At 53.1% G+C, this 13985-nt stretch overlaps 1 protein-coding gene and 1 non-coding gene across 31 annotated transcripts in view; both read right to left on the bottom strand.

Annotated features, from left to right (window-relative positions):
- The window catches only part of POLR3E (RNA polymerase III subunit E), a 37990-nt gene extending 24283 nt beyond the window's left edge, over positions 1-13707 (bottom strand). For 7 of the 30 annotated variants that reach the window (XM_005591440.5, XM_065536934.2, XM_005591442.5 and 4 more), the window contains exons 1-7: positions 13590-13707; positions 12145-12240; positions 7943-8016; positions 5802-5852; positions 2482-2559; positions 1648-1763; positions 1177-1259 (exon numbers count right to left, since the gene is read on the bottom strand). In XM_005591440.5, coding sequence (XP_005591497.1) covers positions 1177-1259; positions 1648-1763; positions 2482-2559; positions 5802-5852; positions 7943-7978 — 364 coding nt within the window. In that variant the 5' untranslated portion in view covers positions 7979-8016; positions 12145-12240; positions 13590-13707. Of the gene's footprint in view, positions 1-1176; positions 1260-1647; positions 1764-2481; positions 2560-5801; positions 5853-7942; positions 8781-10641; positions 10900-12144; positions 12241-13589 lie in introns of all 30 variants that reach the window. The other 23 variants (XM_074027999.1, XM_074028010.1, XM_074028000.1 and 20 more) reach the window with 8 other exon arrangements.
- Positions 13708-13903: 196 nt separating this feature from the next.
- Positions 13904-13985, bottom strand: TRNAL-AAG (transfer RNA leucine (anticodon AAG)). Its single transcript has one exon. It is a non-coding gene; the product is annotated as a tRNA-Leu (tRNA).

Below are 13985 nucleotides of genomic sequence, written 5' to 3'. Positions count from 1 at the left end.
AGCGCTGGGATTACAGGAAAGAGGCACCACGCCCAGCTATATGCTTTTACCTGGTTTTTGTTTTTTTGGGTTTTTTTAAACTTTTTACACTTTCTACTAAAAACTAAGACACAGGCTGGGCGTGGTGGCTCACACCTGTAATCCCAGCACTTTGGGAGGCCGAAGTGGGTGGATCACCTGAGGTCAGGAGTTTGAGATCAGCCTGGCCAACGTGGCAGAATCCCGTCTCTACTAAAAATACAAAAATTAGCCAGGTGTGGTGGTGCACGCCTGTAATCCCAGCTATTTGGGAGGCTGAGGCAGGAGAATCACTTGAACCCAGGAGGCGGAGGTTGCAGTGAGCTGAGATTGTGCCACTGCACTCCAGCCTGGGCGACAGAGCGAGACACTGTCTCAAAGCAAAAGAAACAAACAAAAAACTAAGACACAAACATACGAGTTAGCCTAGGCCTACACAAGGTCAGGCTCGTTAAGATATCACTAGGTGAGCCACTTCTTCAGCTCCATTATAACCTTTTGGGACCACCGTTGAGTATGTGGTTGGTCGCTGACTGAGACATAAGCACACAGCGCGTAGCTGCGAGTGAGGAAGCCCGTGGCTTCTTTCACTTAGCACCATGTTCTCAAGGTTCATCTGCGTGGTAGCATCGGTGCTTCATTCTTTTCCGTGGTCAAATAACATCCATTGTGTGAATGGACCACATTCTGTTTCTCCATGAATCCAGCGGATGGGCATCTGGGTTGTTTCACATTTTGGCTATCATGAAGATGCTACTGTGAACACCTGTGTGTGGTTTTGTGTGAATACATGTTTTCATTTCTTTTGGATAGATGCTGCCTAGGAATGGAATTGCTGTCATAAGCTTTGTATTTAAAGACAAAATTCTGTCCCCAAACTTATATTATGCTACTTGTATGTATCTGTGTCCCGGGAGGACAAATGAACTTGGAGCCCCACCCCATCTAGTCAGGCAGTGTCCAACCAGCAGGCCCCAAAGGTGGCCACTTCCAATCCCCTGACAATGTGTCATTTCTGTTGTTTCCACACCTGCCCGGCTCCTGCAGGTGTCTAGCTTTCAGGGCAGGTGGGAGATGGACACCAGGCTGGGGAGGTTCTCTCCCTGCCCAGCCCCCACAACGCCATGTCCCCACCATGGGACGCCCAGCCCCGGGTACCTTGCCTGTAGAGTGCAGCGGCATAACGGGATGTGTTACTGGTGGTCTGGGAAGAGCAGAAGGTCTGTTTGTCCATCAGCTTCCTGGAGCACAGGGAGAAGCAACATCACAGGGGAAGGCAGCTCTGAGCCAGGGCCTGTGGCCACAGCGCACTCCACCCCCCAGACACCTTCTGAAGTGCCACAGTCAGGGACCAAGGCCGCAGGGTAGCCTACGCGGGTCTCAGGAGCGGAGCCTGGGGATGAGAAAATCCATGGCCTTGTTTGTAGACCAAGAGACGAGGAGTGGGCGGGAGCTCTGGGACCAGTTAGCTCAGGGAGAGTCGGGTCTGAGACAGGACCAGCCCTCCAAAGGCTGGGACGCTGGTGGGGAGCCCAGTGATGGGGCAAAGGGGGTCAGTGTCTTTAAGGTCTTTGGGAGGCTCCTGTGTGAACACAGGGAAACCGGACAGGCTTGGGGCCGGGAACTCACGAGGAATACGTGCTGGTCTCGTCGGCGCAGGCCCCGTCCACGTTCAGCGCGATCTGCTCTCCTTTGCTGCGGCAGTAGTTGGGGTTCAGGGTGTCGATGGCCATCTCAAGCTCTACCTGGAAGCACCAAGCATCCCCGCCAGCTATGAGGACCCCAAGGTACGGCTCCCCAAGGGACACCCCAACCCCACCATGGCTACCTCCTGACCAGGTCCCTGCCCAGAAGCGAGACTGACACATGTCCACAAGGGCCCCTGGACTTCAGTCCACACCAAGGGCCACAAACCCAAATTCCAACAAAAATGTCACAATTTTTTTTTTTTTTTTTTGTGGGAGGAAGTGGACAGTCCGGTAATCTTGTTTGTCCTCTACTTCACTCCCAAGGGTCTAAATTGGGTGCCAACACTGAAAAATCAAGAGATTTCTCACAAAAATCCTTATTTCCCACTTCTCTTGAAAAGCCAGCAGAACTGGCAATACCAGGATGGCACTTCCATGTGGCTGCAGGGCCTAGAGTTGCAGACCCTCCATGGACAGACGCTAGATTCTCTTCCTATCAGACCTACTCCATGTTCACCCACCTGCCCCCGTCGTATCCTAGGAACCTAAGCTCACATCTGGTCCCATCCTCTAATTCCTCAGCCTTGTGCCTCCCTGACCTCTCTGGAGGTGCCCTGTCTTTCTGGACACTTTCCTTCTTCAGCTTTCAAGGCCCTGGGAGCTGCTGGTTCTCCTAATTCTCCAGTGGCCCCTTCTCTGAGCTTCTCGCCTCCACCGGCTCCCACCCTCATCACCCTTTCTTCCCGCCCCCACTGCCCTCAGCGGGCGGCCCCACCTTCTGCTGCTTGGGCTTGATCTTGGCTGAGAGGTGCGGAATGTCATCATAGGTCATCGAGGCTGGACGCACAGGGTACTGGGGAGGGGAAGGGAGCCATTAACTGCACCCCGCCCAGCCCTGCCCAGAGCTGGGCCCCGCCCAAGAATCAACAGCTATCTCCAAACCCACCCCAAGCAGACACCGGCCTTACCCTACCACAAGGGTACCAGCTACCCAGCTCCACCATGAGGCACCCCTGCCAGTCTCCACCTGCAGCCCTATTCTCATCAGCTCCCCCCGGCCTCCCTCCAAACGGCCACTGCAGGACGTCTGACTTCCAAGGGACAAGCCTACACACAGGAACCCAAACCAGCACGCTGCTGCTCCAGGAACCCGCAGAGCAGGGCCATGGGAGGTGAGGATGGGGGTCCAGGGCCTAACTACCAGTGGACAGGCCATCTGGGGAGAGGCGGATGAACAAAAGAAGTCCACGAGGAAGCAAAGAGCAAAAGCAACACTAGCACGTGCTGCTCACTGCTGAGGCCAGACAACAGGCAGGTGGAAATTCGTGATCCCATTCTCTCTCTTTATCCCGTTATGTGAGCTTCCTCGCAAGATACTGAAGAAGGGAGCCAGGCAGCCATGGCCCGCTCTTATCTTTTTTTTTTCTTTTTTTTTTTTTTTTGAGACAGAGTCTCGGCTGGAGTGCAGTGGCCGGATCTCTGCTCACCGCAAGCTCCGCCTCCCGGATTTACGCCATTCTCCTGCCTCAGCCTCCTGAGCAGCTGGGACTACAGGCACCCGCCACCTCGCCCGGCTAGTTTTTTGTATTTTTTAGTAGAGACGGGGTTTCACCGTGTTAGCCAGGATGGTCTCGATCTCCTGACCTCGTGATCTGCCCGTCTCGGCCTCCCAAAGTGCTGGGATTACAGGCTTGAGCCACCGCGCCCGGCCCCCTGCTCTTATCTTTACATGAATGGCTCACACTGCAATGCGCCCAACACTCAGGGGCTCCTGTCCACATCTGTCCTCACAGTGCACTGTCTCTCTCTCTCTCTCTCTCTCTCTCAGGTAGAGGAGTCAAAGTGTGGGCCCCTCCTCAAATGCTCTGCCTGGTCTCACAACAGCCTGTGGAAGGAGCCTGGTGGAGGCATAGCAGTGTGGAAAACAGGCCCTTTCAGATCCGCTATATTCTAGCACAAGGAGATGGTCATTTCCTAAAAGCTCACTCACACAGCAAAGTCGTGACTCTTCCCTGCTTCCTGGGCTGGGACTGGGGGCAGTTCTGAGATCACCTGACCAGGGGTGGGAAGGCTGAAGGGCGCAGGTTCTGGAATCACAGGCCTGGCTTCCAGTCCTCATCCTGTTCCTTGTTAACCGTGGCCTCAGGCACCTCGCCTCCCTGAGGCTAAGCATCCTCACCTCCCAGGGCCACTGTGAGCACGTAGGAGGAAACAGAGCCGATGGCGGCACAGGGCTTGGCACTCTGGACACATGGGGGTCACTGGCACCTCCACCATCACTTTGCAGCCAGTCAAGGAAGCAGGGTGAGCAGGCACACAGCACAGGCTCCATTCCCACGGCCCATAAGGGTGACACCCCGGGAGTGGAGGCCAGGACCTCCCAGCACAGGCTTACAGCATCGCTGCCATGGTGCGCCCCAGGCCCCGTGAGGGCCTCCCTGTGCCTCGCATTCTCATGTGCATCATGGGGTATGAACACTGACTCTAACTGTGGGAATGTAACATGGGGCAGAGCAGCCCAGCAGTTTAGCCTCAAAAAGCTAAATGCAGACCCAGCAATTCTACCAGGCATATACCTGGAAGAAATGAGAATTCACGTTCACATAAAAACTTCTATGTGAATGTCCACAGCAGCATTATTTATAATAGCCAAAAAGTAGAAATAACCCAAACACCCATCAGCTGATGAATGGATAAACAAATGTGGTCTACCCATACAATGGAACATTATTCATCAATAAAAGATCAAATGTTGGCTGGGAACGGTGGCTCACACCTGTAATCCCAGCACTATGGGAGGCCGAGGTGGGCAGATCACGAGGTCAGGAGTTCGAGACCAGGCTGGTCAACATAGTGAAACACCATCTCTACTAAAAATACAAAAATTAGCTGGGCTTGTGGCACGTGCCTGTAGTCCTAGTTACTCAGGAAGCCAAGGCAGGAGAATTGCTTGAACCTGGGAGGCGGAGGCTGTAGTGAGCCGCAATCAAGCCACTGCACTCCAGCCTGGGCAACAGAGCAAGACTCCGTCTCAAAAAAAAAAAAAAAAAAAAAAAAGATCAAATATTGATGCAGGCTATAGCTACCATGTGGATGAGCCCTGAAAACATCATGGAAAGTGAGAGCAGTCAATCACAGGAGGCCACATATTGCATGATTCCAGCTATGTGAACAGAACAGGCAAATTCACAGACAGAAAATAAGGGGAATGGATGCCTGGGGTTGGAGGTGGGAATGGGGGGCACATGGGGACTGATTGCTAATAGGTGTGGGGTTCCTTTAAAGGGGGACAAAACTGCCAAAATAGACTGTGGCGCTGGTTGCACAGCCCCATGAATAGACTAAAATCCATTGCATTACATGCTGAAATGGGGAAATTGTATGGTGTGTAAATTCTATCTCAATATATCGGTTATAAAACACAATAATCACCACCATAGGTTATTGTGGGGTTAAAGAGGTAACTGAGGTAAATGCTTTAAACAGTCTGCATATGGTCAATGCTCAATACATGTTGGCCACTATGACAAGCTGCTGGCCCAGCAGCAAGGGGAGGGGGCAGAGGTAGCAACCCGGGGCCCTCACAGCTGGCAGGACTGAGGGCTCACAGATGCTGCCATGGAGCTGCCCCTTGGAGCCTCCACAACAGCGGCCATCATCACTGGCACTAACTCTCTGCCAGGTGGCATCCTAAACACTTCACTGTGGACCCAGTCTGTCCTCCCGGGGACCCTATGAGGCAGGCATTATTACCATCACCACTTTGCAAGTGAGGAAACTGAGGCACAGAAGGATTAAGAAATGTGCCCACGGTCTCACAGCTATGGTGTGATGGAGTTGGATCTCAATCCAGTCTGACCCTAGAGCCCCAGCTTTAACTGCTGCACCCTTCTGCCTCTCCTGTGTCCCTTCGGTTTTCCCGTCTTTGAAATGAGACCAATATTAACCCACCCGCGAAAGCAAAGAGACCCTATGACACTCTCCACACCGAGAACCGTAGCTGAGGTTTCCCATCGCTTCCTGCCCGTGTTCCTGAGTCCACACCACCCATCCACACCTGCTTTTCCCCTCTTTACCTTCAAGTCCCATAATTACCTGAAATAGATACAGCTTTTCCGCCAGACTCTTGGCCAAGTACACGTCGATCTGGGAAGAAGGGAAGATGACTTAACTGGGAGACTGGACACAGTGCGGACCTCCCGGGGCTGTGCCGGCACTTCCAGCTTCAGTGAGGGGTAGTGGCTCAGGGAGGCAGTTTGGGGAAGGAGGAAATAGCTCAGCTCATGCTAAAAGCAAGGGGATCCAAGGCTGCACACTGGGTATATTCAGGAATCCCTCCAGAAAGCTCCCAGGGGAACCAGGGCAAGAGTTCACCTGGCACCCCCACCCAAGTTCATAATCCCCCAGTAAGCACACATCTTCCCTGGGGCTGCACTGATTGGGAAACGTCCTGGAGCCTGGGCAAATGCTCTTCTGAGAGGCAGGCAGGTGAGGGCTCACCTATGCCTGTGCCTCCTGGCTGGGCCCTCCACCTGCCCCTCCTGGACAGGCCTATCACCCTGTCTTAGGGGGTCTGCCCTTCATGACTGATGGCTTCGCTTCCTGTCTTCCCAACACTAACCACCCCCACCCCGCCATGCAACAGTTTACCTTCCTGCTTCCTAGCTCCTCCTATGAACCACATTCTCTCCTGCCCCTGGGCCTTTGCACACGCTTTTCCCTGCATCTACAGAGCCCTTCACACAAGCCTCCCCTGAGCCTTGATTGCTTGCTCCTCCAAGGAGTTGGTTGAGGTATGACTTGGGCAGGAAGCATTCCAGGGTCCCTGGCTGCAGAGGGCGCTGCCTCTGTCCTCAGAGTCCCTTGGACTCTTCTGTCCCATCACCACCCCCGTACTACAGTGTAGATGCAGCTTAAATGCATCTAAATAACCCAAATCTAATAACTTAGCAACATCCCCCAAGCAAGGAAAAACCACCTCTATTCATCTCCGAGGACCTTCTCCTTGCCCCTGCCCTTCCCACTGGAGGTCAGGCTCTGCATATAGGGAGGCTGAAGGCAGATGCAGTTACTTTTTGCCTTTTGCCCTCCAAAGGTCTAAGTCCTGGGTTAAAAGGATTCTGAAACGTGAGTTTGACTATAAACAGCTTTCTCTAAGAAGGGAAACCTGGGCCAGGCATGGTGGCTCATGCCCGTAATGCCTGCACTTTGGGAGGCCAAGGTGGGTGATCACTTGAGGTCAGGAGATAGAGACCAGCCTGGTTATCATGGTGAAATCCTGTCTCTACTAAAAATACAAAAATTAGCCAGGCATGGTGGCGGGTGCCTGTAATCCCAGCTACTCAGGAGGCTGAGGCACAAGAATCATTTGAACCCGGAGGCAGAGGCTGCGGTGAGCCAAGATCACACTACTGCACTCCAGCCTGGGCAACAGAGTGAGACTCCATCTCAAAAAAAAAAAAATCAGTCGGGCGTGGTGATGGGCGCCTGTAATCCCAGCTACTCAGGAGGCTGAGGCAGGAGAATCGCTTGAACCTGGGAGGCGAAAGTTGCAGTGAGCTGAGATGGCGCCACTGAACTCTAGCCTGGGCAACAGAGCAAGACTCTGTCTCAAAAAAAAAAAAGGGGGGGGGGCGGGAAATCTGCCTCCCACTGCCTGCACCCTACACCCGGAGACTCCTGCCTCATCAGTCCTATCCCCAGCCCATTAGCTTCCCAGGGAAGGGGACCCTCCCTGCCCTGCTCACTGATGTGTCACAGCCCCCAGCACACAGTGGTCCAGTGAACAGTTGCTGAATGACTGCATCAATGACTCCACCATAGTTCCCGGGTACCTGGGTGCCAGGCACTGTACTCGGGCTTTGTGGCACAGCAGTGGACAGGAAAGAAAGCAATGAACTGATATCTAGGGGATGACAGGGGCTAGGCCAAGTATGAGTTATCGCCAAGGTAAGGGCAGAGAGAGGCATGGGAGGGTCCAGGAGGGGAGCTGGATGTGGAAGGGCAGTCAGGGAAGGCCTCTCTAGAATGAGGTGATGCCGGATCAGAGACCTGAAGGAAGGGAGAGGTCAGCCACGCAGGGGTCTGGGGGACAGCAGAGGGGACCAGGCAGAGGAAACAGCAAGGGTTGGGGTCCCAGAACATCAACAGATCCCAGACTGGCCTGAGGATGCATGGCAAGGACCCAGTTCCACTGCCTGTAGCCCCGGCGGCAGGGGACAGAGAGCAGCAGTTACCTCCTGTACGACTGGGTCATCCTCTTCATTGGCCATACTAGAGGAGAGCCAGCCGCGCAGTCCTTGAGCTCGATCTGCAAAGGAGGGCGAGAGACTGGGACCATCAGTCAGTGGTTCAACCAACATTTCCCTGTGCCTATTCTGCAACAGGCCCTGAACTGGGAGGTGGAGCCCACAACCAACCAACTGACCTTCTTTCTACATCTACCGTGAAGTCAACAATGGACGACCAACCCTATACCCCATCAGCCAAAAGAAATAAAGAAAAAAAGAAACATTCAGATGCAAGCGGGTAGACCAAGCCAACACGTGTGGGCTGCACCTGCGGGGGAAAAGCAAATGACTGGCTTTAAGGGTTTCTTCTCTGCTCACAGAGAATTCACTGCCAGAGAGGAGGATAGAGGTTAGCTGGTCCCAGCCATGATTAAAACACTGGAGAACTGAGGGCCCTGAGGAGGCTTGAAAGAGCAGCCAGACGTCAAACAGGCAGACAGACAGTCCAAAGCTCTCTCTGATACTTGATTTTCAAGCTGACTTTAACTCGAATCCTGAGTGAGATGACTCTTCTGTGATTTGGTCTAAAAATGACCTCTTCACACACTCTTCTGTCCTGTATTCGACACAATAACCCTGTGAGGTGTGGTGATTGTTACTGTTTTATAATGAACAGACTGGAACTCAGAGATACTGTGTGCGTTTTTACCCAAAGTCACATAGTAAGCAGGATGATGAACTGGACTTCACATCCAGGCTGTCTGACCTCAGGTGCAGGTAACAGGGAGGGGAGGTGAGAGGCAGGCAGGGCCTTTCTGCTGGGGAGGAGGCACGTGGGGTGTGCCTGGAAGGAGAGAGGGCGTTGGGTAAGCCACGACAGCAGAGGGGAAGAGGAATTCCAGGAAGAGGGAAGGCTGCAGGTCTCCACGGGGCAGGCTGAGTATTTCAGCTGGTCTGTCCCTTCACATACCCAAAGAGAAGAGAGGTGGTCATAGGAGGATGGTACTCAGGCACCCCCAGGCCTCAGCAATCCCCAAACCCCTGCTCTTGGGTGAGACCAGCATTTTTTTTTTTTTTTTTTTTTTCCTTGAGACAGAGTCTTGCTCTGTCGCCCAGGCTGGAGGGCAGTGGTACGATCAGCTCACTGCAACCTCTGCCTCCCGGGTTCAAGTGATTGTCCTGCCTCAGCCTTCCAAGTAGCTGGTATTACAGGTGCCTGCCACAGTACCCGGCTAATTTTTATATTTTAAATAGAGATAGGATTTCACCATGTTGGCCAGGCATGATTTTTGTCTGATCTACTTAACATTTGAACTATCTAATATTTATTTATTTATTTATTTAAGACATGTCTCGCTCTGTCGCCCAGGCCAAAGTGCACTGGCATGATTTTGACTCACTGCTTCCTAGGTTCAAGTGATTACCGTGCCTCAGCCTCCCAAGTAGCTGGGATTACAGGCATGCACCATCCGCCCAGCTAATTTTTGTATTTTTAGTAGAGACGGGGCTTTGCCACATTGGCCAGGCTGGTCTTGAACTCCTGGCCTCAAATGATTCATTCGCCTGCCTCGGCCTCTCAAAGTGCTGGGATTGCAGGTGTGAGCCACCGCACCTGGATAAAAGCCAAAGTCTTTATCACCCCATGTAAACCCTAAACAATCTCCTGCCCCTTGACCTGCCAGACCTCATCTCCCACGAGCCTCCTACCCTCCTCTCCTCTCTAAACCCACCTCTGGGGATGTGTAGCTGCTCTACCCGCCTGATAACCTCATGGCCCCCCCTTCACCTCTTTCAGGTTTTTGCTCAAATGTCACCTTATGGCTAAGACCTTCCCTCTCCAAATCAAATTGCAAACTGCCTTCCCCACCCCTCAATTCCCTTCTCTGCTCTGGTTTTCTCCATAGCAGGTGTCTATCACCATGTGACAGTTTACAGCTCTGCATCTGTGCCCACCTCTATTGCCACTAAGCTGTAAGCTACGTGAAGGCAGAGATTTTGGTCTATTTTGTCCCTTGTGGTACCCCAAGTGCCTAGTACATAGCAGGCACTCAATACATGTTTGTTGTCTAAATAAATGAACCATGGGAATGCTATTTAATAGGAAGCTACAGAAGGATTTCGGGCAGAGGAAGATATGGAGGGGGTAGAAAGAGAAACTTCAGGGAAACAGGCTATCGTAACAGTCCCAGAGATGGAGGATAGAATGAAAATCAGAAGTCGCATCTCGATAGTTTCAGGTGCATCTCGACTCTCTGCTGTGCAGACAGAGGGCAGCGTGGAGGGGAGAGCCCAAGGCCTGACTCCATCTGCACTGGCTGCCAAGCACCACAGACATGTCAAGCTCCTGCCTTCTCTGCAGCTCGGCAGTGGACAACTGAGAGGCTGGAGCCTGCCAGGTGAGCAAGGGGACAGATCATAAGCATTGAGGGTGTGGCCTGGGAGCTTCCAAAGACACAATCATTCTTTCTCTGCTATTGCTATGCCCTGTTGGCCTCTGCGTTGCCAGGGATCAGGGAGGCTAAGGTGCCCTGTCAGCTAGAGAGCTGGAGCTCCTCCCTCTGGATAGTACATCTGGGTTGATACAAAGAGTGTCACCTCCCTTCATCCTCCAGGTTGAGGTGATCCAACTCAGTGGCTTTCAAAGTTTTCAGCCTAAGATCCACCACAGTAAGAAATTCATCTCAGCCGGGCGCAGTGGCTCACACCTGTAATCCCAGCACTTTGGGAGGCCGAGGCGAGCAGATCACAAGGTCAGGAGATCAAGACCATCCTGGCTAACACGGTGAAACCCCATCTCTACTAAAAATACAAAACATTAGCCGGGCGTGGCAGCGGGCGCCTGTAGTCCCAGCTACTCGGGAGGCTGAGGCAGGAGAAGGGCGTGAACCCAGGAGGCGGAGCTTGCAGTGAGCCGAGATCGGGCCACTGCACTCCAGCCTGGGTGACAGAGCAAGGCTCCGTCTCTGGGGAAAAAAAAAACAACATGAAATTCATCTCATATAAATAACCCAGAACATACACACAGTTGCGTAACTGAAACAAAGTTTCATATAACTCTGTCTCTACTATATGTCAGGCAGTGATGTTTTCTACTTCATTCATTCAAAACAAAAAATGCTAGCTTCAATTCCACTAAATCAATTTTACTTCCCACTAATAAATCTCAATCTGCAATGTGAAAAGAACTCATCCATGTCTCCCTATGGCTACCTGCCTCAAAGTCTCCCAGCAACAGTGAGTCCTTGGAAAGGCTGGCGTGGTGGCTCATGCCAGTAATCCCAACACTTTGGGAGGCTTAGGTGGAAGGACTGCCTGAGACCAGGAGTTCAAGACCAGCCTGAGCAACATAGTGAGACCCCCCCCCGACCCCCGGTCTCTCTTTAAAAAAAAAAAAAAAAAAAAATTAGCCCAGCGTGGCCTGCAGTCCCAATGACTTGGGAAGTTGAGGCAGCAGGACTGGTTGAATCCAGGAGTTTGAGGCTGCAGTGAGCTATGATCACACCACTGTGTTCCATCCTGAGTCACAGGGTGAGACTCTATCTCTATTCGGGGCGGGGCCAGGCACGCTGGCTCACGCCTGTAATCCCAGCACTTTAGGAAACTGAGGCAGGCAGATCACCTGAGGTCAGGAGTTCCAGAACAGCCTGGCCAATAAGGTGAAACCCCGTCTCCACTAAAAATACAAAAATCAGCCAGGTGTGGTGATGCACACCTGTAATCCCAGCTACTTGGGAGGCTGAGGCAGAAGAATCGTTTGAACCCAGGAGGCAGAGGTTGCAGTGAGCTGAGATCTTGCCACTGCACTCGAGACTGGGTAACACAGCAAGACTTCATCTTAAAAAAAAAAAAAATGTAAATCATTATTTCCCTGCCTAAAACCTGTCAACTGTCACTGTCACATAAAACAAAACCCAAACTCCTTTCCATGAGCCGCCTAAGGCCCTACATGATCTTGTCTCTGACTTCCCCTGACCATCCAGGCTGGTAGCCACTTGCTGGGCCTCCACCAAGCCAAGCCCCAGTCCACCCAAGGTCCTTTGCACATCATCTATTCCCCCACAGGGATTTCCAAGGTTGCTCCTTTTTATTAAGTATCATCACCGCCTGCAGGAGAGGATAGGTTCCCTGGCCACCCTATTTTAAAAGCCTCCCCCAACTTCCTCCCAGGCACTACCACATCTCTATTTTCTTTCCTTAATGGGTCTCACCTTAATCTGGAACTACCTGGTCTATTTGCTCAGGTGTTGTCTTCTGCAATAGAATGTAAGCTCCATGAAGGCTTCTCAGTGCTTCAGTTTCCTCAACTATGAAATGAAGATTAAAAAAAATATATATCCACTGCTAGATCTCTCAATACCTAGAACAGTGCCTGGCACGAAGTTGACACTCAATATAGTACAAAGAATACTTTATATTTAATCTTCTCATTAGCCCTATTAATAGAGATTTATCATCTTCAATTTGGAAATGAGGAGACTGAGGTTGAGAGAGAAGTAACTCATCCGAGGTGGAATCAGGACAGAAACTAGGGTCTCGTTGATGTCAAAGATCCTTATTCTTATTCTTAACCAGTATACTGCACAGATCTTCGATAAAAGGCAGTATGGTTAAGTGGGTAAGAGCCTGAACTCCGGAGCAAAACTACGCGGGTTCAAATCCCACCGCAGCTGCTTCGCATCTGTGACCTACTTGAGTTGTCTACGTCTGGTATTCTTCCCTATTTTCATCCCTAAAGTAGGGAAACTAAGTACCGACCTACAAACAGCTGCGGGGAGGAGTAAAGACGGTAATAAACGTAACCTATGGGAAGGTTCGTTATTACTTGACAACATGTTTTCTGCCAATGTAGGCGGGTAAAAACGCTGCAAGCGGGAGCGTCACCTGGTTTCTAATGAGCCATCACCACAACCCTATGAGGTAGGAATTTCTATTATCCCCATTTCACAGATGAGGAACTGTTGAGATCGCTAAGATCTCTTCTTTCCGCCTCCAAGCCCAAGGAATTCTAAAGCTAACCCAAAGGAACGACCTTGTTTGTTTACTGACACCTCCTCGGACCGAATGGTCAGGGCCGTATCCGGAGCACAGAGTTGGCTCAGTAAACACTGAATGGTTGCCTGAATAAATGAACGAGGAATCCCAGGCCTCGCCAGGCAGAAGCTAATCCGGTTCAGCTGCGAAGAGGGGGCTCCGGCAGGCGCAGGTGCCCTCCCTGCCCATCGGGGCGGGCCGCCGACCCCGAGCCTCGCTGTCCAATGGGTTTCTGCTCCCTCGCGGGTGGTCAGGACCCCTTCTCACGCCCACCACGCAGTCCCTGCCGCGAGCCGCCACCACACCCGACGCCGAGGACAGGTGTTCCTTCCGTAGGATGCCCCCCAGGCCCGGGTGGGGCAGGTCGGCAGGACCCTGAGTCACCGCCGGCAGCGTCGGCCGCGGCCTCCCCAACTCCCAGGTGTCGGGTCGGGGAAGTAGGAGTCCGGGGTCGGCCTGGAGCCGGCTGCCCCTCCTCCCGCCCGAGTCCCGAGAGGCCCCCAGCCCCTCAGCACGGCGCGGCGCGGGCCTCCTTGGCCTACTCGGGAATCTAGCCCAGACCCACGTCATGAGTGCGGTCCGGCTCAAGCCCCAGCTCGGGCGCTGCCAAGATGGGACTCACCTCTCCGCGGGGGCCGAGCGCGGACGGCGGCAACCGCCCAGTTACCCGCGGGCTGCAGATGCGGCGGCGGCCCGGCTCTCCTCTCAGGCGGCGGCCATGTTGCTGGTGGAGAAACTCCGGCGGACACGTGGGGGGAGCGGGCCGGCCCCAGCGCTTCCTCTTACCCACAATGCCCCGCCCCGGCGCACACGGCTCCGCCCCCTCCGCCGCGCCATTCATGCAGGCCGTGAGCCCCGCCCTGCAGCAGGGGGCGCTGATGGCACGCGCAAAACAGCCGGGCGTGTATGCAGCGGGGAACAAAAAGAAACCAACCCTGGCAGCGGTGGGATTCGAACCCACGCCCCCGAAGAGACTGGAGCCTTAATCCAGCGCCTTAGACCGCTCGGCCACGCTACC

The sequence above is a fragment of the Macaca fascicularis genome, chromosome 20, assembly GCF_037993035.2.
Source record: "Macaca fascicularis isolate 582-1 chromosome 20, T2T-MFA8v1.1".
Lineage (NCBI taxonomy): Eukaryota > Metazoa > Chordata > Mammalia > Primates > Cercopithecidae > Macaca > Macaca fascicularis.
Note: the sequence above shows the minus strand (reverse complement) of the source record. Positions and strands in the feature narration are given on the sequence as shown.